At 41.3% G+C, this 27721-nt stretch overlaps 2 protein-coding genes across 2 annotated transcripts in view; both read right to left on the reverse strand.

Moving 5' to 3' along the window:
* tfpia (tissue factor pathway inhibitor a) overlaps positions 1–27721 on the reverse strand; it is a 1059262-nt gene that overhangs the window by 497830 nt on the left and 533711 nt on the right. The window lies entirely within an intron of this gene.
* The window catches only part of obsl1b (obscurin like cytoskeletal adaptor 1b), a 38157-nt gene that overhangs the window by 6301 nt on the left and 4135 nt on the right, over positions 1–27721 (reverse strand). The window contains exons 3-30 of the mRNA XM_079822330.1: positions 26211–26480; positions 24781–25041; positions 24392–24697; positions 24042–24308; positions 23688–23963; positions 23204–23479; positions 22761–23036; positions 22173–22448; positions 21593–21868; positions 21051–21377; positions 20881–20955; positions 16860–17135; positions 16318–16563; positions 15723–15998; positions 14907–15182; positions 14093–14368; positions 13731–14003; positions 13258–13533; positions 12893–13168; positions 12526–12801; positions 11769–12044; positions 10662–10931; positions 10286–10552; positions 9886–10155; positions 9159–9425; positions 7907–8173; positions 483–595; positions 211–364 (exon numbers count right to left, since the gene is read on the reverse strand). Coding sequence (XP_079678456.1) covers positions 211–364; positions 483–595; positions 7907–8173; positions 9159–9425; positions 9886–10155; positions 10286–10552; positions 10662–10931; positions 11769–12044; positions 12526–12801; positions 12893–13168; positions 13258–13533; positions 13731–14003; positions 14093–14368; positions 14907–15182; positions 15723–15998; positions 16318–16563; positions 16860–17135; positions 20881–20955; positions 21051–21377; positions 21593–21868; positions 22173–22448; positions 22761–23036; positions 23204–23479; positions 23688–23963; positions 24042–24308; positions 24392–24697; positions 24781–25041; positions 26211–26480 — 7221 coding nt within the window. The remainder of the gene's footprint in view (positions 1–210; positions 365–482; positions 596–7906; positions 8174–9158; positions 9426–9885; positions 10156–10285; positions 10553–10661; positions 10932–11768; positions 12045–12525; positions 12802–12892; positions 13169–13257; positions 13534–13730; positions 14004–14092; positions 14369–14906; positions 15183–15722; positions 15999–16317; positions 16564–16859; positions 17136–20880; positions 20956–21050; positions 21378–21592; positions 21869–22172; positions 22449–22760; positions 23037–23203; positions 23480–23687; positions 23964–24041; positions 24309–24391; positions 24698–24780; positions 25042–26210; positions 26481–27721) is intronic.

Raw genomic sequence — 27721 nt, forward strand, 5'->3', positions numbered from 1 at the left:
TTGTCTCTGTACCAGTAGATGGTAGTGTTGTACTTAGAATTAATTCTTTCAGCAGGAGGATTAAAGTGCCCCTATTATGCTATTTTAAAGTTTCAGAAATCCATAATAGGGACACTTTAAGATTTAAGATTAAATAATCAGTATATCACCAGGAAAATATACAATCTGCAGATAAATGTGATAATAATTTAACAGACTCTTTGTTATTACCATAGATTTCCACTGAACAGGATGTTGTAACTTCCCCAGCATCACACACATATAAACCAGAGTCTCCCAGCTCACACTTCAGTATCTGTAGAAAGCACTTTCTCCCCATAGAGTAAATGCGATGATTTTTCCCTGGTTTGAGCTGAACTTCATTCTGAAAGTGAAAGACGCCTGCTTTATTTTGTAGAAAATAATTGCCTCTTCAAATAATAATAGTGATATTTTTTTTCCTACTGCACCAAGAGTAGAGTATGGATGTCCTGTAATTTTACCTTTGTCCACTTAATGTCTACGTTGTGGCGTGACAGCTCACATTCAAGGGTTACACCAGATCCTTCTGGTTGCCTGATATCCTCAAGCTTTTTCAAGACTGATACTGGGATTTCTGAGGAAGCAAAGAAGTCTCGTCAACCTATGTGAAAACATTACTTTTGACATAAAAACATAGATTGGATATACACATTTAAATAAGTAAAAGATAAACGCTATTGTTATGGCATGTGTCCACTGGCACAGAGCGAGCAGAGCTGAGCGTTTTCATTTCATTCCTATAGAAGCTGTGCTTCACATTCGCGCTGTGAATTGTGGGATTGACAGCGGACCGGAGAAAGCATTGAGAGTGCCCGAGAGCATCAAAAGTTTGGGCAGTTCTCGACTTTATACAAATATCAAGTGAAAACCACGGGCGGCAGCCAATCGCTGTGAAGTTCAGGTTGTGTAAAAATCAGAAGATTGTGCCAGAGTGTGCTGGTTTTAGGGTGGAAATCATATTGTTTACACATTGGACGCTTTGCATTTGTTATATATATATATATATATATATATATATATATATATATATATATATATATATATATATATATATATATATATATATATATATATATATATATATATAATATGTGTTGAATATTGCAGTTTGCATGCTTTTATTGTTATTATACTGGCTAGGTTTACAGAAGTTCATAAAATTGGCAGCATATCTTTACTTCATTCGGAAACATAGATTAAACACACTTGCTACAGACACATCCCTAAACCGAGGTATTTTAGCATAGTCAGCGGCTCTGAGTGGAGTTTTGCCGTTGTAGTGAACATTCACTGTTTGACTTCATTTGACATTGATCAGCTTATCGACGGAAAACCATTTTAATCAGATTTGAAAGGCTGTGATCTTAAAAGCAAGTCACTATTTATTATGACTTATTATTTACCTCTGGTTGCCCTTGTTTGACTTTTGAGATCACATAGTCAACTGTGTACATTTCAATCTATCTAGTACAACAGGAGCTTATCATTTAACCATACCTCAGCTTTGTGTTTAGAGGACTTTGAGAAGAGTCCTTTGTTGTAGTGGCATTTAACAAGTTATTGTCATCCTCAATGACAGCTCTGTGACTCCAAAGGATAAGCCCTATTGAGTGACTTGGCATAGAAGAGATTACCTTACACCAGCACCTTATGCTTGTGAATGTTTGAAATGTTTCAGTAGCTGGAGTCTGATCATGTGATCCATATCTTTTTATATGTGTAACCTGACACATGGTAAGAGCAAAACTGTCTGCCCATGCCATTGTACTGTCATCAGCATCGGAAATTAAGAACTTACATCATTGCCCTGGACCCTCTTACCTCTCACGACTAAGTTAAACATGGCCAAATTCCACCCCTTATAAGTTAGGCCTAATTGTTTTCAAGGAAATTAAGAAACATAAAACAGATTACTGCAAGCCTTGCTCTGTATGCCTTGTCGTAATAAGTAAATATGAGTATTTGCATGACCTTTATGGTTTATTTAGGGAATTTGTTAGGGATTTTGGCCATGTGTTTTAGGTCATTTTGGATGTCTGTTATGTTGAAGGAGTAGTCTGGGCTTTTTTGACGTGTTCAGGTTAGCTGAGATATTTTTTGGGTGGTAGTGTGTTGGAGTTGAAGGGTTGAAGGGATAAGGATGTTTTTTTTTTCAGTGGCTAAATCTGAATGTAATGGCTGAATCGCTTGCAGTATCTTTAAATGGTGATCTGTGTAATTTCTGCACAACTAGTTCCCTTTCGAGGGAACTCGCACTGCATCGGGACGACGCTTTGGGGATACTCCCTTAGCATCAGCGAATCTGAAACCAGAATGCCAACTAGGCCAATCCGATTGGCGTGCGTGATGACGTCATCGTGACGGCATACCCGGAAGTATAAAAGGGGTGCTGGAACGTAATGGCGGTAGTTATTGCTCTTCAGCAAGCGCTATCTGTCAAACTGTCTGTCTATTTACTGTTGTATGTCAGTGAAAGTGTGTGATTGAAATGAAGTGTGAAAAAGTGAGAGAGTTCAAGCAGTGTGTGCATCCTTGCCCTCGCTACATGTCGGGCTCGGATACACACCTGCTGTGTGTGCACTGCCTGGGCGTTCAGCATGCTCGAGCGGCTCTCGAGGGAGCCGCTTGTGAGCATTATGAAAGCTGACGCTCAGAGTGCTCCGCTCTCGGCGTGAGCCCCGTGGATCGGTCCCGCATCCGCCGAGGCGGTGCGGCGAGGCTGGTCATGGGGCTCACGGATGGACTGTCAGCGGGACTGGGACTGCTGAGGCATCTTCCCAGTCTTTATCTGACAGTTCAGATGTTCTCCTTCCCCGTGTGGAAGCCCGCGCTGCGGCTTCTTCCCCCGGGGCGGAGGACGCGATGTGTGAGAGGTCTGATTCTGAGGAATTAGACGTACTCAGCATCGAGGCAGTCAAAGTCATAAGCACTTCTTAAATATGCAAGATTCCATCCACGCGATTGCTGGGAAAAAAAGAAAAAAAAGGCAGCGCGCAGGTTATGGGTCTGCAATTAATGTGAACACACGCGATCGGTGTGCATGAGATACTGGTTGGCTTAACGGACGAGTCCGTATAGTAAAATAAATCAGTATTTGTCTGATATGGCTGCATTTAAGTCTGAGGATTTAAATGAGATATTATCTGACTCTGAGGAGTTAGATATTCAGTCATTTCAGACCATGTTTCACTGTATTGTGTGACACTGTTTGGCTTTTTTCTCGAGGGATGAAAGCCAATTGTATTATGACGGCTTGAACCACGTTGCTGAGGCAACGCGGGGTCTATGAGTCCGTATAAATACAAATAAAACAGTGTCGTCTGATTAATTACGGCTACATTTAATTCTAAGGAATTAAAATTAAATATAATCTAACTTTGAGGAGTTAGATATTCAGCCTATCATTCAGACTATGTTTCACCTTATTGTGGCTGCATTTAATTCTGAGGAATTAAATTAAAATATTATCTGACTTTGAGGAGTTAGATATATTTTTTATTCAGCCTATTATTCAGATCAGGTTGCACGGGTTTGGTGATTATGATGGCATTTAATTCCGAGGAATTGAGTGTCATGTTATCCGACTTTGATAAGTTGGATACTTTAATTCTGTCACCCAAGCGTGTTTAACTTGTGAACTGGATATTCATCTAAGATGGAGCCCTCCTGAAGTTGATGTCGTTCTCGCCGCCTTGTGGCCTGCGGGACACATCAGTTTCAGGCAATTGCTAATCGCAGTGTCCGCTCTAGGGTTGTGGCCCTGTTGAGCTGCTCCCTTAGATGAGGCCCCCTGCTGGCCAGCCCCCTCTCCCGGGTAGGAGCGATCGAGGTCGCCTCCCCTGTGGAGTTTTCGGGAATCGATGCTGTTTTCCCGCCGTCTAGTACGCTTCGGGCCACATCGTTTCCCCGTGCACGCGTGCTGCACCAGCCGCCTCTAGCAAGACTTGCGGTGGTCCAGCAAACGCGTACGCACACCGAAAATCTTCCTCGATTTCGCCCTGCCGGTAAGCCGCTTCAGGGGTTCGGGGAGGAGGCTCGGTTGACACCCGAGACCGGCCTCGAGAGGCTGGTTCCCTTAGCAGATTATCTCGGCGCATGGTTATGCCTCCGAATATATCAGCTTGGGGCCTGCGACTGTAGGAAGGGGCATACAGACTGCAGTCCGGTTACCTTCCCCTGAAGTTCAGTGGGGTGGTCTGGACGGCAGTGGTCCCTGGGCAGGTTTGGGTAATGGAACAGGAAGTTCACTCCCTGTTGGTAAGGAGGCCACAGAATGTGCTCCTCCGCCAGACAGGGAGTCCGGGTTCTACAGCCAGTACTTCATAGTTCCTAAGAGGGATGGCGAGTTGCATCCAACTTTAGACCGGAGGTACTTGAATCGTTCTCTGAGGAGATTCAGATTCAAGATGCTTAGCATTTCCTCCATTGTGATTCAGATCCAGTCTGAGGACTGGTCTGTCACGATGGGTCTGAAGAGGACGCATACTTCCCTGTATCCATCCTTCTGTGTCACAGGAAGTTCCTGAGGTTCGCTTTTTGGGGCAAAGCGTACCAATATCGGGTTCTTCCAGGCGGCCTGGTCTCTAAAATGAAGCTAGGCCACAGCATCACTGTGAAGCAGTTTAAGGTCTGCTGGGGCTCATTGCGGCTGCGTCCAACAGAATATCTCTTGGCCTGCTGCATGAGACCCTTACAGTGGTAGCTGGGAATCAAGGGGTTTTCCTCTGGGGGAAAACCATTCTGTATGATCAGGGTAACGCGCAGATGCCTTCGTTCCCTAGTCATATGGAAGAAACCTTGGTTTCTGTCCCAGGGGCCAGTGTTGGGAGCGTTCTGTTGCCGGGAATCCGTTTCAACAGACGCCTCCCTCACTGGCTGGGACGTGGTTATGGGAAGTAAACCAGGTGGCTTTCCTTGAGGGGAAATCCATTCTGTATGATCAGGGTAACGCGCAGTGGCCTTCGTTCCCTAGTCATATGGAAGAAACCTTGGTTTCTGTCCCAAGGGCCAGTGTTGGGAGCGTTCTGTTGCCGGGAATCCGTTTCAACAGACGCCTCCCTCACTGGCTGGGACGTGGTCATGGCGGCCGCTTTGCGAGAGGTCTGTGGGAGACCAGGCATTTCTCAAGGCACATCTACTGCCTGGAAATGCTGGCGGTCTACAAAGCTCTGAGGAGCTTTTTCCCGGACCTCCGCGGCCACCATGTCCTGATATGGAAGTAAACCAGGTGGCTTTCCTTGAGGGGAAATCCATTCTGTATGATCAGGGTAACGCGCAGTGGCCTTCGTTCCCTAGTCATATGGAAGAAACCTTGGTTTCTGTCCCAAGGGCCAGTGTTGGGAGCGTCCTGTTGCCGGAAATCCGTTTCAACAGACGCCTCCCTCACTGGTTGGGGCACGGCAGGGGGGTTTGAGGTTGCGCCCTCTTTGCAGACTGGCGCATCACATCCTCCTGTGGTCCCAAGGGAAACTGTTGTCCATCAGGGCAATGTATGTCCCGGGGGTCCAAAATCAGGGAGCAGACATCCTGCTGAGGCAGGGGCTGAGGCCCGGGGAGTGGCGACTCCACCCAGAGGTGGTGGAGGCCATATGCAAGAGGTTCGGCCCAGTGGAAGTGGATCTGTTTGCGTCTCGAGAGACGTCCCACTGTCCACTGTGGTTTTTCCCTCACGCATCCAGCTCCGCTGGGGCTGGATGCCATGGTGCAGACGTGGCCGAGGCTGCGTCTGTACGCATTTCCCCCGATTGCTCTGCTCCCGGGAGTCCTGGAAAGGGTCCGTCGACAGGGGGTCAGTCTACTTCTGGTAGCACCCCGTTGGCCGACTCGAGTTTGGTTCTCGGATATCATAGCTCTGCTAGCAGGTCAGCCGTGGGAGATTCCTCTGAGGAGGGATCTCCTATCTCAGGCGGCGGGTACGATATTTTACCCCCGCCCGGAGATTTGGAACCTATGGGTCTGGCCCCTGAGGGGACCAGGTACATAGAGGCTGGCCTATCGGCGGAGGTGATAGAGACCTTACTCAGCTCCAGGGCTCCGTCTACGAGGAGACTGTACAGCCTCAAGTGGAATGTATTTTCCACTTGGTGCAGAGAACGTGAGGTGGACCCAGTTAACTGCCCAGTGGCTTCAGTGCTGGAGTTCCTCCAAGATCGTTTTTCTGCAGGGCTTACCCCGTCCACATTCAAGGTGTACGTGGCTGCCATTTCGGCTTTCCACACTCCTCTGGGTGATGGGCCTCTGGGTAGGCACCAGCTGGTTGTACAATTCCTCCGTGGGGCTCGGAGGATGAGGCCTGCGGCTCGGACCAGAGTTCCAACCTGGGACCTGGCAGTGGTTCTCGAAGGATGGCTGAGGCCCCCTTCGAACCATTGGAGTCGGCTGGACCAAAGGATCGGACTCTTAAGGTGGCTTTTCTCCTTGCCATTACCTCTCTCAGGAGAGTGGGAGATCTCCAGGCCTTGGCGGTAACGCCGACCTGCCTGGAGTTTGCCCCGGGAGGAGTAAAGGCCATCTTACACCCTAGGCCGGGCTAAGTGCCTAAGGTGCCATCAAGGGTGGTCAGGTCATTGGTCCTGCAGGCATTTCATCCTCCGCCTCATGTGACGGCGGAAGAGGGGAGACTTCACCTACTCTGCCCGGTTAGGGCGCTCAGAGTTTATTTGGCGAAGTCTGCACAGTGGAGGAGATCACAACAACTGTTGGTGTGTTTTGGCTCACCTAAGAAGGGATTGCCTGCGTCTACTCAGACAATCAGTAATTGGATTGTCCAGGCGATTACCATGGCCTATCAGGTGCGCAGTTTGCCTTCACCTGTGGCTGTGAGGGCTCATTCCACCAGAGGCATGGCCTCTTCGGTGGCCCTTCTTTCTGGGGTCCCCTTGCAGGATATCTGCGAGGCGGCCGGGTGGGCTACCCCACACACTTTTATCAGGTTTTATAGCCTGGATCTCCCTACGACGCCTGGTGCTAGGGTGCTCCAGTCCTAGCTGTGCCCGGTTTCCGGCTTCACACTAGGGCAGGCGCTACCCTTCGGTGTGGCCTAGTGGGTACTCGTTCCCCAAAGCGTCGTCCCGATGCAGTGCGAGTTCCCTCGAAAGGGAACTGCTCGGGTTATGTATATAACCCTTGTTCCCTGAGAAGGGGAACGAGCACTGCATCCCGACGCCACACCTTGGCGCGCCTGGAGCGCATGCTTCAGAGCAATTACTACCGCCATTACGTTCCAGCACCCCTTTTATACTTCCGGGTATGCCGTCACGATGACGTCATCACGCACGCCAATCGGATTGGCCTAGTTGGCATTCTGGTTTCAGATTCGCTGATGCTAAGGGAGTATCCCCAAAGCGTCGTCCCGATGCAGTGCTCGTTCCCCTTCTCAGGGAACAAGGGTTATATACATAACCCGAGCAGTTTTCTATACTAACTCTTCTCAGGTTTTCTGTAACTTTTCAAACTAAGAGTTGTTATGCCCCAAACTTATGTCATTGGTTGAGGAACCAGTAGTTGATATGGCACTCAGCTGAAATAAGCTAAGTAATGTTTTAAAGGTGCCACACAGCCACAGTGTTTGTAAGTCAGCCAAATGACTAACTTTTAGTCGCGTTTTCACTTGAAACTGGATTAGGATTATCGTTTAACATTGAATTCCACATGAGTATTTTTTCGTCTTAAATGCTTGAAGAGGATAAATATATTTGAGATAACACTGCATTAGATATTAAGACTAGTTTTCAGAGAATGTGTCTTTAACACAAGTGTATTTTATACTGCACTGACAGATATTTATGTTTTAAAAACATGAAAAAATGAAAAAAGATTTTTTTGTACTGAAAAAAAAGTCACATTTAAGTCTCTACTATAAAATTTTTTTTAATTTGCACAGTACCTTTAACATCCAATCTTGCTAATGATCTGACATTCTCAACAGAGAATATGTAGGTGCCAGTGTCATCCAAGGTCAGGTTGGAGATGGTAAGGCTGTGTACCCGTCCTTTTGCAGTCATACGCAAGCGGTTGTTGTTTTTGAGAGCGTTCCCATCCTTCTGCCATACACCCTCCACATTGCTATGCGACAGCTCCAACTCAAAAGATGCTGTCTCTCGCTCGTGAGTCTGGATCTCAGTTAGACCTTTCCGAATCTTGATTTTTCGTGCTGCACAGGTTGTTAAAGACAAAAAAAAGTATAGTTCAATGGTGATGCAGTTAGAAATCAGTGAAGTGTGTGAAAAAGAAAGAGAATTATTACGATGAAAGGGAAAGATTATAAAGAGAAAAAAATAGAACAGCAGTTGCTGTATTAGTTGGCTCGGTTTTGTCCGCTTGGTGTTAGCAATACACTAAATCCTGCCTTCGATCAGGGCTATGCCAACATTTTTTTAAAGTGTTCCAAAACAGACAGGCAGACAGGCATTCCCCCGTGGAAAAGGGTGGTTTATTTTAGAGAGTTGGTGACACCACCCTAGATTTTGAAGGCCAGTGCATAAATTTAGCTGCAATGAAAACAGATCCAGATTCATAGTTGGTGCCAGGAACAGCCAAAGCACAGACTTTCTCTCATCACTTGTTCATTTGTACAACACATCTTCCTCGTCTTAAGCTATCCTGAAAGGAATGCTTATCACTGGTACTTAATTTCTTTACCGCTAAAGAGCAAATTAATTTTACCATGAGAAGTTATGTTAAGATCGAAAAGCTTGTTCGGTAAGTTTGATGTAGACGGCTAATAATCAAAGCCATGGTAGACACATGTAACTTGTATCCTCCTCTCATAATATCTGTGTTTCACAGGCAACTAAGAGGAATTAAAAGGTTACTCAGCCAGGACCTTCTACTAGCTCTTGATCTAGTTCTCATTTGACATGCTTAATTGAATTATCATAGCTCTTCTGATCTAATGTCAATACAGAAAGCTGTTCCCCGGGCCTCGGTAAGTGGTCTGCCAATCACCTGTTTGCTGCTGTCACACCATGGAACAAGTGTCAGTAAAGTAGCTGCCTCTTGCTCACATTACTCTTGGTTACTTGATTCAGTTTGTTTAAGACAACAACATCGCAACGGGCAGTAATGAGGGACCATCACCTTAAAGAAATGCTAACAACAGCACATAGTGAGAAAGAGATCAGCACATGCAGACTCACGTTCCACACTGAGCTTGGCTTGTGTGCGGTCATGGAGCGTTTCACAGCTGTAGGTGCCTCGGTCTAAAAGGGTGAGTTTGTGGATTGTGAGAGAATGTTTTTTGCCACTCTGCTTTAGGGTGAATTTGGACCCTGGATGTATAGCCACTCCTTGTCTCATCCACTGCACCTCCGCAGTCTCAAGGCTGACCTCCACCTCAAGCGTTGCCTCACCAAACTCCTCTGCAACCACCGGGTCCATGCTCTTTGTGAAAAGCACCTGTGCCTCTGAATACAGATCAGGGCAATTGATAAAATCTTCCCCCAAAGCAATTTGTAACACTTTATAAAGCTCTTTATAATCGAAAACCAATGAGCAAAGCAACATTATTTCATGTGCTTGAAAAACAGCTCCTTGTTCTACATGGCTATGTGCTGTAGTAACACTTGTCTCTGTCAGTTAAGAGTGGAATTCTAACTGGAGAAGCTGTTAAGCACAAGCCATCATAAGCACCTTTTCAACAATTCAGGCATGCCTGAAAGGGTCATTATTAAACTCAAACATGTTGACATGACATTAAAGATCTGTGCAGGGTCTTAAAGAAAATACCACTCTCTACACTCCAAATACCATTTTGTAGAAAATGACCTATTTGTTAATTTCTCACTTAATATGTTTAATATTGACTTGTATATTCATCTGTTTTAATCAAGCAAAGCAATGAATTAATGATGGATGATATTCTACCTTGGACCTGAAGGATAGCTCTGGAAATCACACCTTCAGCCTTCGCTGTCAACTTGCAGCAATCTGAGACTTGGCAGTTGTTGATATGCAGCATATGGCATAATCCATTACTTGAGATGTTGAACTTCTCATTTGATGAAACTGGCTGGCCATTCATAAGCCAGGCCAACTTCACATCCTCTGGAGACACCACACACTTAAATGTAGCGTCTTCTCCTTCCATGACCGTTATGTTGTGTAGCTCCGCAATAAACTCCACAATGCGAGGAACTTGGGGAAAAGAAGAGACGTTGGGAAGAGAAGTAGAGACATTGGCACAAAAGTAATATGTGATTTGTTCCTGATTTCAGGTTAAACTTTATGCAGATCCACATGAGTCCTTTGGTAGAATTTTACTTACTATTGACCACCACAGCAGCTGATGTCCTTTCATCTTTGGATTCACATGCATATTCTCCTGTATCTTCTTCTGTGACATTATGTATTGTCAGGCTTCTCACTCGACCATCGGCTCTGATTGTAAAATGTCTGTTTGGCGCAATCTCTTGGCTGTCCTTAAGCCACTGAACATCTCCTTTTGACTTGTACAGTTCACATTTTAAAACCACTTCACTACCTTTGAGTCCCACTACGTTTTCCAGAGGTTTGGAGAATTTTACTTTCATTGCTGATTACAAAACAGTAAAGACAACAATTTATTGCAGACCTTTACAAGCAATCAGTTATCTGTACATATAACAATTTGTAGAAATGAATGGTTCCTTCCCCAGTCTTACCTTTGACATGGACACTAAAGTGCATCTCATCGGATCCCACGTGACACGTGTACTCTCCAATATCACATTTCTTAAGGGGGTTAATGGTAAGGTAGTGGTTGTTACCATCACTTGTTGTGTTGAAACGATCCCCTCTGATTGGATCATGACCTCTCTGCCATTTCACTGGGGCATTGACCCTGTTAACAGCGGCAGGTAGTGTCACACTGTCTTCTTCATAGGCTGAAATATTCGTTTTTTCTTCTTTTTTGATGAATTTGAATGGTGGTTCTATGAAAAAGAATTGTGTTATTAGTTAGTGTTTTACACTAGGGCTGTCCCAGACTAAAGATTTTTCTAGTCGACTAGTAGTTGTTCATTTAAGCCATTAGTTAGTCGACTAATCGGAATATATGCTTCACGTTCAAGCGCATGTCTGTGAGGCAAGTAGCCTATATGCTGAGTTTCGGTTCATTTATGTGATGCGCTGCAGTTCAGGGAAACCGAGGCAGCAGGAAGAACATCCTGTTTGTTTTCTTTATTTTACAAAAGCACACCGTTTTGTTGTTATTGTGAGTGTACACAAATAAAAGAAGACCCTTTACACTTTGGAATGATGTATTAATGTTATCTCTTTGACAAAAAATGACAGAGTATTTTAAGTTGAAAAAATGCTATTGTTCGCGTCAGTGCCTCTATATCATGCAGTAAACATGCTATACTTTAGCTTCCACAAGAACACTTGGATATGCGCCTAATAATAACACACGTTTATCTAGGCTTATGTTAGAGTGAGCGGCCATGTTAAGTTGCTTAGTACTTACATGTTTCAAATGATAAGCCATATTTGAGGTCGATAGATGATAGTCGAATGTTTGGATTTCCTGCCAGACATACTATAATTACCACAAGAATCCGGCGTTAACTATCTGTCCCTCACAGACTGCATGAGTTTGCCACTTCCTGTGGAGTTTTTTTTTTTTTCTGCAACTAAACGATTAATAAAATCTTGGTCGACTAAGCCTTAACGTTTAGTGGAATAATAGGGGGCAGCCATATTTTACACACAATGTTTCAATTGATACATAGGAAATTGCATTTTCTTGGCTATGCTTCTAGTAAATTTACCTTGAACTGTTAGCCTAGTTATCATTTTGTCATCAATGGCATCACAGAGATACTCTCCAGAGTCAGATGTCTGAAGTCCTGATATCACAAGCTTCCTCATTGTGTCTCTGCTTTCAATGTGTGTGCGTGAATCTTCTTGTAGTAAACATCCATTGCCGTACCACTGGACTATAGCATTTACTCGTGATACCTCACATTCCAGGATAAGCTCATCTCCTGTCATTAAAATGTGTTGTTCTGGCTTCTCTGAATTTCCAACAATGGACACTGGAGCCTCTGCGCAAAAAGAATTAGTTATTTTTTGTACACTGTCAGAAAAAAAGGCCTTTTTTTTAGCAGTACAAAAGCTTGTCACTGGGGGAGTACCCTCAAAAGATACAGCTTTTATATACCTATTGGAATAATCCACTCCATTAAGGGGCTGGAGGGACACTGGATGCCATCTAAGGCAGACAGGAGTTGCTATTACTGTGTCACGCGAACCGAAGCTCTCTGACTCTTCCATTCAGACCAGGGCTTATTGATTCAGGACTCTCTGCTTTTATTGTTATTATATTTTTTCTTCTTATATGCATCTGTTTGACTATTTTAATTCATTTTATATGTAAAGCATTTTGAATTACCATTGTGTATGAAATGTGCTTTATAAATAAACTTGCCTTGCCTGTACTTTTGAGGATGCTGTCCCAATGACAAGCTGTTGTTCTCCTAAAAAGTTTAGCATTTTTTGTGTACATTGCCTTTTAACAAGTAGTACCTTCTACAGTGACAGTGAAGACAACTTTATCATCTTGTGCATCACAAATGTACTCCCCTGAGTCCCTCAACTCAGCACTCAGGACAATCAGAGATCTGAATGTCCCTTCCTCTTCACAGATTAAATGCTCCTTTCCCTCAATCTTCTCATTGTCTTTAAGCCAACTGACCACCCCGTTTGCTCTTGAGATCTCACATTTTAACACAATCGCATCAGATACTACAAACTGGCGTTTTGTTTCTATGTCAGCTTTCCGCAGAATTTTCAGTGGTGGATCTGGAAGGATGAGAGAAGAATTGTAGTTGGTTGCAGTGATAGATTCGGCAGTGTTTTTTTTTTTTTTTTGTAATGTAAATTGTAAATGTACCTTTGATTTTCACCAGGAAATCCATTACATCATCTCTGGCATCACAGACATATTGCCCTGCATCATCAAAAGCTGCACAGTGAATAGTTAACTGTCGACTTGTGCCATCCTCTGTGATAGTAATGTTGCTGTTCTCCTCAATCTCGTCTCCATTCTTCTTCCAGCTAACTTCAGCATTTGGTCGAGACACTTCACATTCAAGGACCACAATGTCTCCAACAAGTTTCTCTACTGCATAGGTCATTTTCCTTGGCCGAATAAATCGAACTGGTGGCTCTACACAAAGAAATTAAGTAATTATTGACACTGAGAACTGAAAGTTGTCTTAAATTATGAATGATTAAATCATGGGGTCTTTGGCATACCTGCAATATTTACAAAGAAGGTTACCGAGTCGTCAGCGGTGTCACAGACATATTCTGCAGAGTCTTTGACGGTAGGTTTTGGGATAATAAGCCTCCTATAGACACCATCAACCTCCAGAATTAGGCTGTCACTCTCCTCCACTTCAAGACCATCTCGATACCAACGTACTGTGGCATTGGGTCTAGAGATTTCACAGCTCAAGACCATCCTCTCCGAAGTCTGTTGGCAAAGTTCCATTTGGGACTGGCTTGGAGAAACTATGCGCACTGGTGGTTCTTTAGGGGGAACACGCCACAAAAGTTAACATGACATCAAAATGTACCTGATCTTATTACACACAATTCATGCAATTCACTAGAGAATATTATTCCAAGAATAAAAAAGTGTAATCTTATTCAATTGAATAACTTTCAGATTATTATCACAAATCCCTTTTTCTTGTACATGCTATATTTAAACCTGAATTTGATACCTTTTATGTTTAGATTGAAGAATATTGAATCATCAGCTGTGTCACAGACATATTCTCCAGAGTCCTCAACACCACTGCGCAGAATTTTTAACCGTCTATAAGGACCCTCTGTCTTTAGCTTTATGTTTTCACTCTCTTGTAGTTTCTGTCCGTCCTTGAACCAAGTCACCTTTCCATTTGGTCGTGAAAGTTCACAGCTGAGGACAATTTCTTCAGGAACATGGCGATCAAGGTGGACATCTTCCTTGGGATATACAATCATCACTGGAGGTTCTGTAAAGCAAAACAAAGAAAATAGCCTTACAAATGTAATTTTACCAGATTTTAACTTGTTGGTAGAAATATAGACGCATTTTACTTACCTCTTACATTAACTTTAAATATTAAGGCACTATCTCCAGCACGACAGGTATATGTTCCAGAATCTGACAGCTGAGCTGACAGGATGATCAGCCTTCGTAAAGTGTTTTCTGCCTCTATGAGGACATTGTCACTAGACTTTAACTCTACTCCATCCTTGTACCATTGTGCAGTAGCATCTGACCTGGACACTTGACAGCAAAGAAGTAGATTGTCTTGTTCCACAATATTTCTGTGCAGATCGTCTTCTGGTATGGAGGCAAATGTCACAGGAGGTGCTGCAATGAGAAGGAAGTGGACATTATATTTTTTTGTTATGCTGCTTTTACTTAGTCACACAAGTATGGCATGTCAAGCATGCAATTCAAGCACTGATGACGATTGCTTGGCCAGCCCTGTAGAACTCTTTCTCCACTCTAAAAGCCAAATGAAATACAAAGAAAAAGAGAATACAGTTAATGAAAGCTTTGTGAGAATGAGGTGCTGTTAAGCACAGATAATAATGGTTACAAGGCATGCTTGACCAGCGTAAATGTTTTTATTATTATTATTTATGTTTTTAAGTAAAGAGAACCAAGATGCTGGTTAAATAGCATCTAAGAATGGCAGTAGTTGGTGGAAAAATTGCAAACAAACTTGTGAAGCTTCAAAAATATTCCTGCATTAGGGAAATGGTTAAGGAGCCCATAAAAGCAGCAGAATGGATCTGTTGAAAGGTAGAGAAGAATGCTTTCACCCAATGGAAACTCAATTCTACAAAGTTGATGTATTTGTTAGTTATATAACAGAATACTTTGGATATGGTTTATATGTCACCTTTAACATCCACAAAAAATTCGCTGATATCATCAGCAGTATTACAACTGTAAAACCCAGAGTGGGATACATTTGCTGATTGGATAACCAGTGTCCTCATGGTGTGCTGTGATTTGATGTAAACCCCAGAATGAGGTAGGAGCTGTAATCCATCCTTGTACCATTGGACCAGGGCTGTAGGATCAGATATCTCACATTGGAGAATGATTGGCCAGCCTGCTTCAACGGACTTGTTCTTCTCAATCTCAGGAACAGCTGAGAACATCACTGGTGGAGCTAAGAGGATTTTTGTTCAGTCAAAATTCATAGAATTACCAAAAAAAAATAAAAAAATTAAAAGCCTTTCTAAGTTATATATCCAGGTAATCGATGAGAAATAATGAAATGAAATAATGAAAAAGATTAAAACTTACGTACGGCTAATGAATGAGACACTTTTCCGTGTGTATATTATGAGTTGATCTCTCATGTTATTTGCTACTGTAGTTCTGAAGCATATTCTTCTGAACATATAACTTAATGAGCAGGTCTAAATTAGGTGACATCATCTATACAATAACGTGATATTGTATAGCAATAAGCGTTTCGAAAGATGTTCAAAAACCTTTACAATCCTTTTTTATATAGTGTTATTGTTTGTGTCAGCAAAAGGGGTGAGGAGATTATTGTAGTATTTAGCAAAATGGGGCTTTGATTATTTGGTTATTAATGTTTTCTTTGTTAAAATCTGCTAAGGGCAAACAGCATTTAGTGGATGAAGCGTTATTTGACACATTGTTAGTGGTTTTGAGAAAAAGTATATAGACTCAAAATCACCTGCAACATCCACCTTGAATGCTATGCGATCATCCACAGCCTCACAGCTGTACACGCCTGAGTGTTTGAGCTCGGCGGAATGGATGATCATTGTCTTCATAGTGCCCTCTGATTGAATGTCAAGTCCACTGTCTTGTTGGAGTTCAACTCCATCTTTGAGCCAGGAAACTTGGGCAGTAGGGTCTGAGATTTCACACTGAAGTATGATGGGGCAGCCTGCTTCAATAAACTTGTTCCTTGCAATTTCTGGGAGTGCTGAGAACCTAACAGGATGAGCTATGGAAATTTGGAAAATGTAAATAAAATTGTAGATTATGGACAAATCAATTTGTGGAAAAAAGTACAAATCTGTTGAAAAAACATTTAGGCAGTCTTGACCTACAGATGTGTTAGTAACAGGATTTGCCCAGTTATCAAGAAGTGAGAGAAGCAGGGTTTAAATCAATGGTAAAAGATGTTATAGGAGATAGATTTTTTTTCCGACAGGGAGTGATTAGAAATTAAAAGAATATATACAGTATATAGGGCCATGAAACAATACAAAGCACATTATAATTTGAATAGTGAATTTGTGTGGTAGTGTTGTGAAAATCACCTTGAACGTCCACCTTGAATGATAAGGTATCACCTGGAACATGACAGGTGTAGTTTCCAGTATCAGACAGTTTTGCTGATTGAACAGTAAGTTTCCTCATATTTCCATCTGTTTGGAAAGTGAGCCCAGGGTTTGGGGCCAGCTCTCTACCATCTTTACACCAGAGCACCTGAGCACTGGCGTCTGGTAGCTCACATTTCAGAACAATTGGTGAGTCTACTTCGGTGGACTTGTTCTTCTCCACTTCTGAAATTGGAATGAACTTCAGTGATGGAGCTACAGAGTTGTGAATGGCATAGAGAAAGAACTGCATGATTTACTGGAAAATCACTGGCTATTATGTTGTGTTTCTTCTATTTATAAATGCGTGTGCTTGAGTGATCAGTTAACATGTCAAGCTGCTTTTGAGGGTTAAAGGCCAAAATATTTGCCTTCTGCTTCTGAATAACCACTTTATATGGTTAAATTCAGGATATTGCTTGGCTTGACTTGATTTACACACATCTCATGGGGTGTCTTCATGATAGAAAGCATCAAATCACCTTTGATTTCCACATGGAATGTGATGACATCATTATTTGTCTGGCAGCTGTATGTCCCGCTGTGGCATAATTCAGCTGTTTGCACAGAGAGTGTTCTCATTGCTCCCTCATTCACAGTGACAATACCATCTTGAGGAAGCACCTCATTCCCATCTTTGTACCACCAGACTTGCGCATCAGGGTCTGAGACTTCGCATTGCAGATTAAAGGATTTTCCTGACTCAATGCATTTGGTCCTTTGAGCCTCAGGGACACTGGAGAACATCACTGGAGGAGCTACAGACAATTTTGTACAGACACATTTACTTTTATATTTTGTCTTTTTATAAAACATAGATTTAATTTTATATTTATAGTTTTTCTCAACTCGATTCTCAAGAATCATTACAATCATTGGCATGAACATGGCTTCAAGAATATGCTGACGATTAACTGTAATGATCAATAAAATGAAAATACAACACAGAAAACAGACATTCTCAAACTTCAGAATATAAGATGAAAGATTAGTAGCGCAAGAGTAAAGGACAACATGGAAAGTCACAGATATTTAACAACAAAGACAAAACATGAGAAACAAACATCAAAGACAAACATACTTAAAACAAATTTAGTTTTGTTACCTGTCTAAATGAATCAGGCCTTTGCCTTTAGAATCAGGCCACATTTGTTAGTGATGGGACTGTAATTTCCTCAGTATACCATATATAATGCTTGTTATATATTAGTAGTAGTAGTAATAGTAGTAATATATCAACAGGATCTTTTTTTAAATAGATATCTGTTGGAGACAATTACTGTACAAGTTTCTTTACTTTAGACAATGTAAATAATTGTAATGTTTATTTTAACTTTACAATATGCTGCTATGAAAGGTAAATGGGAAAACACTATCTTGGATAAAAAGTCATTAGCGGTGCAACATCTTACAACAACCTATTAGTCTGGCATTTATTTGAACAAAATATTCTACAAAGTTAGTGACAATTGCATGATTGAAGTGGTTAGTTTGGTAATCGGATGGATTGAGCTGGCGTAGATGACTGATGAATCACCTGGTAGGTCCACTGCCAACTGGACGGTGACATCATCTGTCTCACAAGCATGTTCCCCAGAGTGAGACAGCTCGGCTGTTTTGACAACAAGAGTTTCCTCAGATTGGGTGATAACATCACATTGTTGGAGGTCCTCACCTTCCTTGAACCAGCACACCTCTGCCATTGTGCTTGATACCACAGGTTGTGGAAAATTAGCAATGCCTGTTTCATCATTTGACTCGCTCCTTTCAGTCTCACGGATAGTTGAAGTTTGCAAAGTTGTAGCTAAGGGGTTTAATTTAATATGTTTTAATGTAAGCAGATAGTTTGAACTAAACAGGTCATTTTAAAAATAAATGTTTTTATAATTAACATGTAACATGCACTGTAAAAAAAATTCAGGTCTCCAATTGAACATTTTCTTGTGACCGATCACATCTACATTTTTTGGTTGGCCAAATTGAATTTCTTGAATTTTAATTGAATTAAATTGCATCAATTCACAGAAATTCAGTTTGGCCAACTGAAAAATTTAGATGTGATCGGTCACTAGAAATTTTTCAATTGGAGACCTGATTTTTTTTTACAGTGTGCATGACAGGGAAATGTTTATATTTTTGCTTCATAAGAAAAATGAGAGGCTATACTACATTAAATGTTTTATGAGTATCAATTACTACTTTGATATGATACATTTTTTTAAATCTAAAAATAATTTAATGTATGATTTTTTTGTTGTTGATTTTTTTAATAATGCTTGAATGACTGGAACTGATTATGTAGCTGTGTGGATTTAAACTAGTTTAAAATCACCTTTGACATCCACCTTAAATATTATGTCATCATCCTTTGATTGACCCAAGTCAGTGGCTGGAGCATTCAGTCTTCGTACACCTTCGTCCATTTCAAGAACATATCCATTTTCAGAGTAAATTTGTATTCCTTCATTGTACCAATGAACTGGAGAATCACCTTCAATGGGTCTGACAACTGCAGTTTCAAGTGGTTGTGTAAATAATTCTTCTTTATGTCCAGATTCTTCAGTTTTGAGGGGACAAAGCAATGTTTTATAGTGAGTTATCTAGCAAGAGTATAAGTGTGAATCAATTTGGATTGATCTGGGTACAGAACATTTAAGCAAAAAGCCAGACGAAGTTAGTTGCTTTTGTTGATTAATGCTGTGTTAAACATAGCTTTAAATCACCTTTCAGTTCCTCTTGATAAACAAATTCATCCTTGGTAATATGTGCTTCTTGCAGACACATATTTGATGACTGGATGAGCTCTTTCTGTGTTGTAGGTTTATTGAATATCACGGTTGCTTCATCTTGTTGGCAGGATATAGATTTTTCTTGAGTTGTACGGTCAGAGCTCTCAGTTATCAGTGCACTGGAACAGTCTGCATCAATGGGCAAGCTCTCATCCATTCCACAAATTGGTGTGGAATTTGTCCTCGAAGCTAGGGATATTTCAAGTTATATGAAAAGAGACATGTATTACAATTATGACACATTACATTGCATATTTTAAGTTATCTAAGCTAAATAAACTTACTATAACTTACCCTAGGTTTGTAACTTAGTGTTTTTTTTTATTACCTATATCAAAATGTTGCTCTTTCTGCTAGAAGTTAGATTTGAGATGATACAATAGCATTTTTTTTTAGTGAGATGATCTTTGTTAGATAAATATTTGGTGATAGAATTTTACTGGTGAATAATTATGAAATGCAGCTACATTATAGAACAAGGCTGTTTTTGTTTTTAAATTCAGTAAATGGATCCAAAAAGACGAATGACGTTAATTGGTTGTTAGGTGGTAAATGTCAATGGCATATATTTTGCTCTCATCATTATTTGCAGAATGATGGAGCTAACTATTTAAATCACCTTCAACATCCACCTTAAAAGCTAAGACATCTTGATCCATGTCTCTCTCTTGTATTGTGATGTGATTTGAGCCTTCATCTTCAGAAATTGAAGTACTGGTCTGGTTCGTTGGTTGCAGTTGTGGTTGCAACTGTTGTAGCTTAGGTTGCAGTTGTGGTTGTAGCACTGGTTCTATCTGTGGTTGCAGCATTGGTTGTAGCATTGGTTGTAACTGTGGTTGTAGCATTGGTTGTAACTGTGGTTGTAGCATTGGTTGTAACTGTTGTTGTAGCATTGGTTGTAGCTGTGTTGGTAGCATTGGTTGTAGCTGTGGTGGTAGCATTGGTTGTGGCTGTGGTTCCCCTTCAGTCAGTCTGAAGGTTGTTGGAATGGACACTTGGGTCACTTCTCCAGATCTTTCCACAGTGAGTTTGTTGTTCTCTTTTTCAGATCTGACCTCAGCCTCAGTTCCTGATCTTCTCAGGAACTCTTCTATAGTTGAATGGTTTACACAAAGAAAAGTTGAAGTACTTTTCTGTCTTCGTAATCAGAAAAGCTTTTAAAGACGTAGTTTTATTGATTGGTTAATTTTTAAGATTATTTCAAGATTGTAAAAATGTAAGAGAGATGACCATATCAAATAGTGGTCTAAAACAATTCAAACACATTGGTTAAAACACATATTAAAAACAAAACATGATTACGCAAGAAGTCAGATCACCAACTTTCATTCACTCATCCATTCATTCCGTATTCCAGTTCTCTATAATACAGTCAGCACAGTACTGATGATGATTCAGAATGGAACATGAACAAGATGACTCAAGCAAATGTAGATGGTGTACAGTATAAGTTTAAATGAAATGTGCTTCAATGAAGAATGAAGATTTGTAAGTCTATAGAATGAGTGTTAGTTTGGAAGAAGGGTTTGCAGACCAACTGGATGTTGGATAAAGACATGATAGCATGGATTAGTTTTAGGAGCTGTTTTGGGTAGGTAACCAAGATGCAGGGGACCAGCATCTCCAGGAAGAGCCATTGGATAGTTAAAACCGCCCTTGTTAGTGGCACAGAGGTGCTGGGTTAAGTGCTTGGGTTGAGGTAGCATTATATCACCTTTTATATCCACAGTGCACTGGGCAGAGTCATCATAGTTCTCACCACTGAACACCTCATAGTGAGACAGTTCTGCTGTTAGGAAAGCCACAAAGAAAACAATAACTGACTTGCTTCAGTCATGTCAATGTTCCTAATTCAGAATGGCGTACAAATAAGTGGCAAACCACCTTGGTCCATTACAAACTGGATGGGATCATCTGGTGTCTTTGGGCTGTTTACTTCACAAAGAGACGTCTCAGGTGAGTGGATGATTAAAGTTCCTCTGGATGCATCTGAGTGACTTTCAGGATCAAATTCAGATTTAGATTCAAGTTCCAATTCAGGTTCAAATTCAGCTGCAGGTTCAGATTGAGGAACCACGACCTCCTCATCCTTGGTCTGGCTGACATATGGAGTGGGATCTGAGATCTCATAATGCCCTGCAGCAGGCTCCATTTCTTCAGTGCATTTGGTCAACTCAACTTCAGGATCAGCCAAAAATGTTGGTGGTGGCACTACAGATGACCATTGACAGAGGAATGCTTTATTCAATGTAAGTTACTATTTTTCAAAACGCAGAAAGACAACCAATTATGGCCACTGAAGCCAAGGGCATGATCAAGTAACATAGTCAGAATACATTTAAAGAGAATAAAAAAGCTAGAGCACACAGTTGTTAGTTGTCACACAAAAACATTAAGAAGATTAGAAGCAAATATTTGAAAATCACCTTGGTCTTGTACATTAAACTGGATGACATCACCCGTTCTCACACAGTCGTACCATCCCGAGTTTGCGGGCTGTGCTGTCTTGACAGCTAACGTCCTCCTGGTACACTCCAATTTGATTTGAGGCTGACTTTTTGAGACGAGCTCTACACCATCCTTGTAACAACACACCTTGGCATTTGAATCTGAGATCTCACCGTGCATATCAGTGGAGTAGTCTGCCTCAAGCATCTGGTTCTTCACAGTGTCTGGCAATGTTGAGAACATCACCGATGGGTCTAAAGGTGATCCGTTGCATTGTTAAAGAATATACAGAATTAATATTCTTCATTAAAAAGTTATCTAGACTGCCTAATCTGTGATTTCTCAGACCATCTGCCAAGAAGCAAGTTCAATAAAGGAATGCAAAACGTAATATCTGTATCAAATCACTGCCCATAAATTGGATGCATGGTGAGAGGCATGTCCATAACAGCAATGCTAAGGAGACGCAGACAACAAAAAAAGCTTGATTGTTAGTGTGCATCTAGTTTTGCAAATGTGTTACTGGATGTATACGTTTCTCAAAAAGTCACTAATCACCTTTGATATCCACAGTGAACTGGACAGAGTCGTCAGATGTTTCACAGCTGTACAATCCAGAACGACTTGGCTCAGCTGGATTGACTACCAGTGTCCTTGCATCTCCCTCTGACTGAATATCCAAACCATTCTCTGGCTGGAGCTGTGTATTGTTGTGGAACCAACGGACATGGACTGTAGGATCTGAGACCTTACAGCGGAGTTCAAAGTGGCCACCAGCTTCAGCGCATATATTCTTCTCAGCTTCCGGAACAGCTGAGAATCTCACTGCTGCAGCTACAGATGATGGTTCGTATCAGAATCATCAAGAATTACAAGAAATTATCCAGATTAAAGGACCTATTGCTTTAAGATAATATGTAATGTAACAACTGAATACACAAGAACATAATGACTTAAAAGATCATCCAAAATTGTAAAACTAAAGCAGAAACAAATGGAGACAGAGGTATTGTACAACATAAAATCTTTGAAACATTACTAAAGAATGTGACGCAAGTGCAACACAGAAAGCAGTGATTGCTAGTGGCATAATTGCAAGAAGACATACTGTTAATTTGTGAGTCAGGAATAAAGATGGCAAATCACCTCTTATCTCCACATGAAACTTGATGACATCATCCTTTGTTGAGCAGCTGTACACACCGGCATGAGATGGGTGTGCTGACTCAATACTGAGTGTTCTCATGCAGTCATCTGATTTGATGTCTACTCCAGATTCTATAAGGAGCTGATCCCCATCTTTGTACCACTGGACCTGTGCAGTAGAGTCTGAAATCTCGCACTGCAGAATAATGGGGCAGCCTGCTTCAATGCACTTTCTCCGCTTAACCTCTGGGACAGCTGAGAACCTCACAGGTGGGGCTATGGATATTTTAGAGTGTTTTAAGTCCCACTTTATGATTTGAATAGTAATTTTTTACATTTAATTTGAAATGTATTTTAACATCTGTACAGTCTTAATCAACATTGCCATTGTCTTGCCATTTGTTAGTTATCTGGCAAAATGAAAATGTAAAAATATAAATCACCTTTAACATCCACATTGAAGTGGACAGCATCACCCCTTGTCTTGCAGCTATACACCCCTGAGTGGTAAAATTCAGCTGATTGGACAAAGAGTTCCCTCTTTGTGCCCTCGGATTTGAAGTCTAGTCCACTTTGTGGCAGAAGTTTTGCACCATCTTTGTACCAGGAGACGTGGGCGAGTGGATCTGAGAGCTCACATTGCAGTGCTATCGCTGAGCCTGCTTCAATGGATTTGTTCCTCTCACCCTCCGGAAGAACTGAGAACCTCACTGGTGGAGCTATATGTGTTTTCATTCAGCAGTATTTAGTAAACTTTAGAGACTTGCAAGTGCAAGATTCTTTTATTGGACATATTCACTTGATTTTCAATCATAGGAATGAAATTGTATGCATTAATAAATGCCTTCATTCTTAAATTTGAGACAAGTCAACATTATGAAGCTGCTTCAAAGTAAGGAGAAATAAGAAATGACAAAAATGACTCACCCTCAACCTCCACATTAAACCTGATGACGTCATCAATAGCGTCGCAGCTGTACACTCCTGAGTGGGAGAAATCCGCTGACTGGATGACAATCCTCCTCATTGTACCTTCTGATTGGATATGCAGACCTTCCATTGATTGAAGTTCAACACCATTCTTATACCAACGCACTGGAGCCTCAGGATCTGACAGCTCACAGTAGAGTACTATAGGGTTGCCAACCTCCACAAATTTGTTTCGATCCATTTCAGAAAGTGGAGTGAATTTTACCAGTGGAGCTGATTAAGAGGAATATATAATTGTTAATATCCTCATAAATATATCTCAATGCGAGGAAATCAAAGTTAAGTATTCACCTTGTATATACAAAGCAGCAGAATCTCGAATTCCGTAGGCAATTAAGGTGATCTCTGCTCCATTGTCTGTGTCTCGTACTCCGCGAATACGTAGGGACTGGTGTGTACGTGAACGCCTTATGGAGAAACGTTCATCGTCTTGAAGCTGATTTCCATTTAGAAACCAAGTGCCTATAACTGAGGCAGAGAGCTCAATGGTAAAGCAGGCATCCTGGCCCTCTGGTACTAAAGCATCTTGCAGAGGTGCTTGGATTCTGGCAACTGGAACTAGAAAAATTGGGAATTAGGTTTGTTAGTGATATAAACTTTCTTTATATGTATACAATGGACAGTCTTATAAAGGAGCTTACCAAGGTGAACTGCCCGAGGGAACTCTACATTTCCACTCCTTCCATATTTGTTGACACTGCATATCCGAAATCTGTAGTCTGCCTCGCACGGAACACTGTCGCCAAGAATCTCCACTGAGGTTGCAGAGTCCGTGGTCAAGCATTGCAGCCACTCTTGTGAGCCAACCTCTTGTCTCTCAATTATATACCCTGAAGGTGGATTCTTTCGTGAGTCTTGTGCAGGAAACCAGGAAAGAAGAGCTGCATTCGCTCGTTCTGTGTTTATCTGTACCCCGATAGGACAGCTTGGTGGACAGTGCCTTGCCGCTGAAATTAGTACAAGAGAAGTGTTAGATAGAATAGAATAGAAGTGTTTACATATTAATAATTCCAAACAAAAGTTGTCATACCTTTCACCCGTAGCTGAGATGAAGTTTTTGATCTACCCACATAGAACATGACCAAACCAGAGTCTTGTGGTGTGGTGTTTACAAAGACCAAAATGTGTGTCCTTCCAAAAGATTTGAGAATGGTCTGATGGGTCTCCCTTAGCTCTGTTCCGTCTTTGTACCAATGAATGTCCATTTCCTCCTCCTCCACCTCCACACAGAAAGCTGCATTTTCTCCCTCTAGGACATCAACTTTTCGTGGCAGCTTTCTTACTATAGTGCCTACAAGAGAGTAAGTTTACATTTGATTGAAGTCCCTTAAGTTATTCAACTGCAAATGCTAATTGGATAAATTTGTTTTCCCAGATAGATGATGGCAAATACACTATATTGCCAACAGTTTTGCGATGTCTGCCTATACAAGCACATGGACTTTAATGACATCCCATTCTTAATCCGTAGGGGTTAATATGGAATTGGCCCACCCTTTGCTGCTATAACAGCTTCACCTCTTCTGGGAAGGCTTTCCACAAGGTTTATGAGTGTGTTTATGGGAATTTTTGACCATTCTTCCTGAAGCGCATTTGTGAGGTCAGGCACAAGAAGGCCTGGTTTGCAGTCTCCGCTCTAATTTATCCCAAAGGTGTTTTATCGGGTTGAGGTTAGGCCAGTCAAGTTCCTTCACACCAAAAATTCTCATCCATATCTTTATGGACCTTGCTTTGTGCACTGGTGCGCAGTCATGTTTGAACAGGAAGGGGCCATCCCGGAACTGTTCACACAAAGTTGGGAGCATGAAATTGTCCAAAATGTCTTGGTATGCTGAAGCATTAAGAGTTCCTTTTACTGGAACTAAGGGGCCAAGCCCAACCCCTGAAAAACAACTTGGCACAATGCAGTCAGGTAAGTCTTGTTCTCCTGGCAACCGCCAAACCCAGACTCGTCCATCGGACGGCAAGACAGAGAAGCGTGATTAATCACTTCTATGAAGCTCTCAACGCACTGTTCTTAAGCCAATCTGAAGGCCACACGAAGTTTGTAGGTCTAGCTATTGAGTCTGTAGAAAGTTGGCAACTTCTGCGGACTGTGCGCCTCAGCTCAGATTATAAGTGGCCTGCCACTTCGTGGCTGAGTTTCTGTTGTTCCCAATTGCTTCCACTTTGTTATAATACCACTAAAAGTTGACCATTTGACCATGGGATATTTAGTTGTGAGGAAATTTCATGAATGGACTTATTACACAGGTGGCAACCTATCATGGTACCGTGCTTGAATTCACTGAGCTCCTGAGAGTGACCCATTCTTTTATAAATGTTTGTAGAAGCATACCTAGGTGCTTGATTTTATACACCTGTGGCCATGTAAGTGATTGAAATACCTGAATTCAATGATTTGGAGGGGTGTCCAAATACTTTTGGCAATATAGTGTAAATATTACGTTTTTGTTTTACCTTTGACTGCTACCTCTGCAATGCTTCTACCCCCATCAGCCATCTCACATAGATAAATCCCATCGTCATCAACTCCAATATCACGAATTGTCAGTCGACGCTTTGTCCCCCACTCTTCCATCCCATATTTGGCTCCAGGCTGTAGTCGTCTGTCTTCTAAGTACCATGTGATTGGAACAGAGTCCTCAGGAACTTCACACTCAAGAACAGCCAAGTCTCTCTCCCATACTTGCAAGTCATTCAGTGGTTGCTTAAATCGAACTGGTGGCTCTGTTACAAACGGAAAGGACCCAAAAAGGATAAATCTGCATTATCTCAGAGATACATGATGCATTTACAAAATATCAAATACCGACCCAACTGACAAAACTGTGTTTTGGGTACTGATGTGTTGGTGTCCCCACCATGCTTTTTAACAAGCTTAGTCAGCAAGACTACCTTGATAGACCAGCTTCACCAGACAAACCATGCTGGTCAAAAAGCACATGTTTTGCTAGTGAAATGCATGACTATGCTGGATAACCTTTTAGAACAACACTAGCCTCGATCAGCATGGATTTTCATGCATGGAAATTCAGAGTAGTCTAGTTGATTTTTTTTTCTTTATCCAATAGTGGCTTTGAGGTAATCTGTAATCAGAAATTATGTTACTTTTGTATTATTATACTATTACATTTTGGAAAGCAATGTTTGTACTGTACTGCATTTTGTCTCATTTTCCAGTTTTTTAATATCTAAAAAATCTTGAAGCAACCCCTCTTAAGATATTTAGACTAGTTTTCAAATAAATGTATCTGTAATATGAGGGTATTTTGTGTAATTCACTGATATAAGTAGAGAAAATTCTGCCAGTGCAGTAAAGCTTACATTCAAGATAACATTTATGAAAACTTATGCTTTATAAACGTCTTTGGATTTCAGTATTGCTTCTTAAATAAATCAATACAAAATTTTAAAAGGAAAGAAAACATTTGGAATATGTCTTAAACATTTTAAACCATATCCCTGATGTTATTCAAATTTTTGAATAACATCTTGTTATTCTTGTTCGTGCTTGCTTTAGAAGTCATACCTTCATTTTAGCCTTGGTGACCTGAAACCCTTTTGAGTTTATGGTGTTGCCTTATACAATATGGTCATGCAAAGCAATCAGTTTTGACTGTTTGATGGTCCATGTGAGAAATATGAGCTTGCCTCCAGAGATTTCTATCACATGTGTGGGCCTCAGGCCTTTCAAAGCTTAAGTGACTTTGCAGATATAGGACTGGGTGGAATCTATTTCATGTTAATGAGTTTGGCCTGGTCAGGTAATTTTAAAGCTCCCTTGATGCATTTCCTACAACTGAATCATCATAAAATGCACTGTTGATTAGGGAACCAAATACTTGACACAACAGACGGCAACTGGCTCCTTAATTGTACAGGCCATATAAAGTGTATGTCAAACTAATATATACTGTATAATGGTAAATATATAGTAAACATTATGATGACTGTATAGTGGTAAAACC

Source organism: Gobio gobio, assembly GCF_949357685.1.
Source record: "Gobio gobio genome assembly, chromosome: 7".
NCBI classification, from domain to species: Eukaryota; Metazoa; Chordata; class Actinopteri; order Cypriniformes; family Gobionidae; genus Gobio; species Gobio gobio.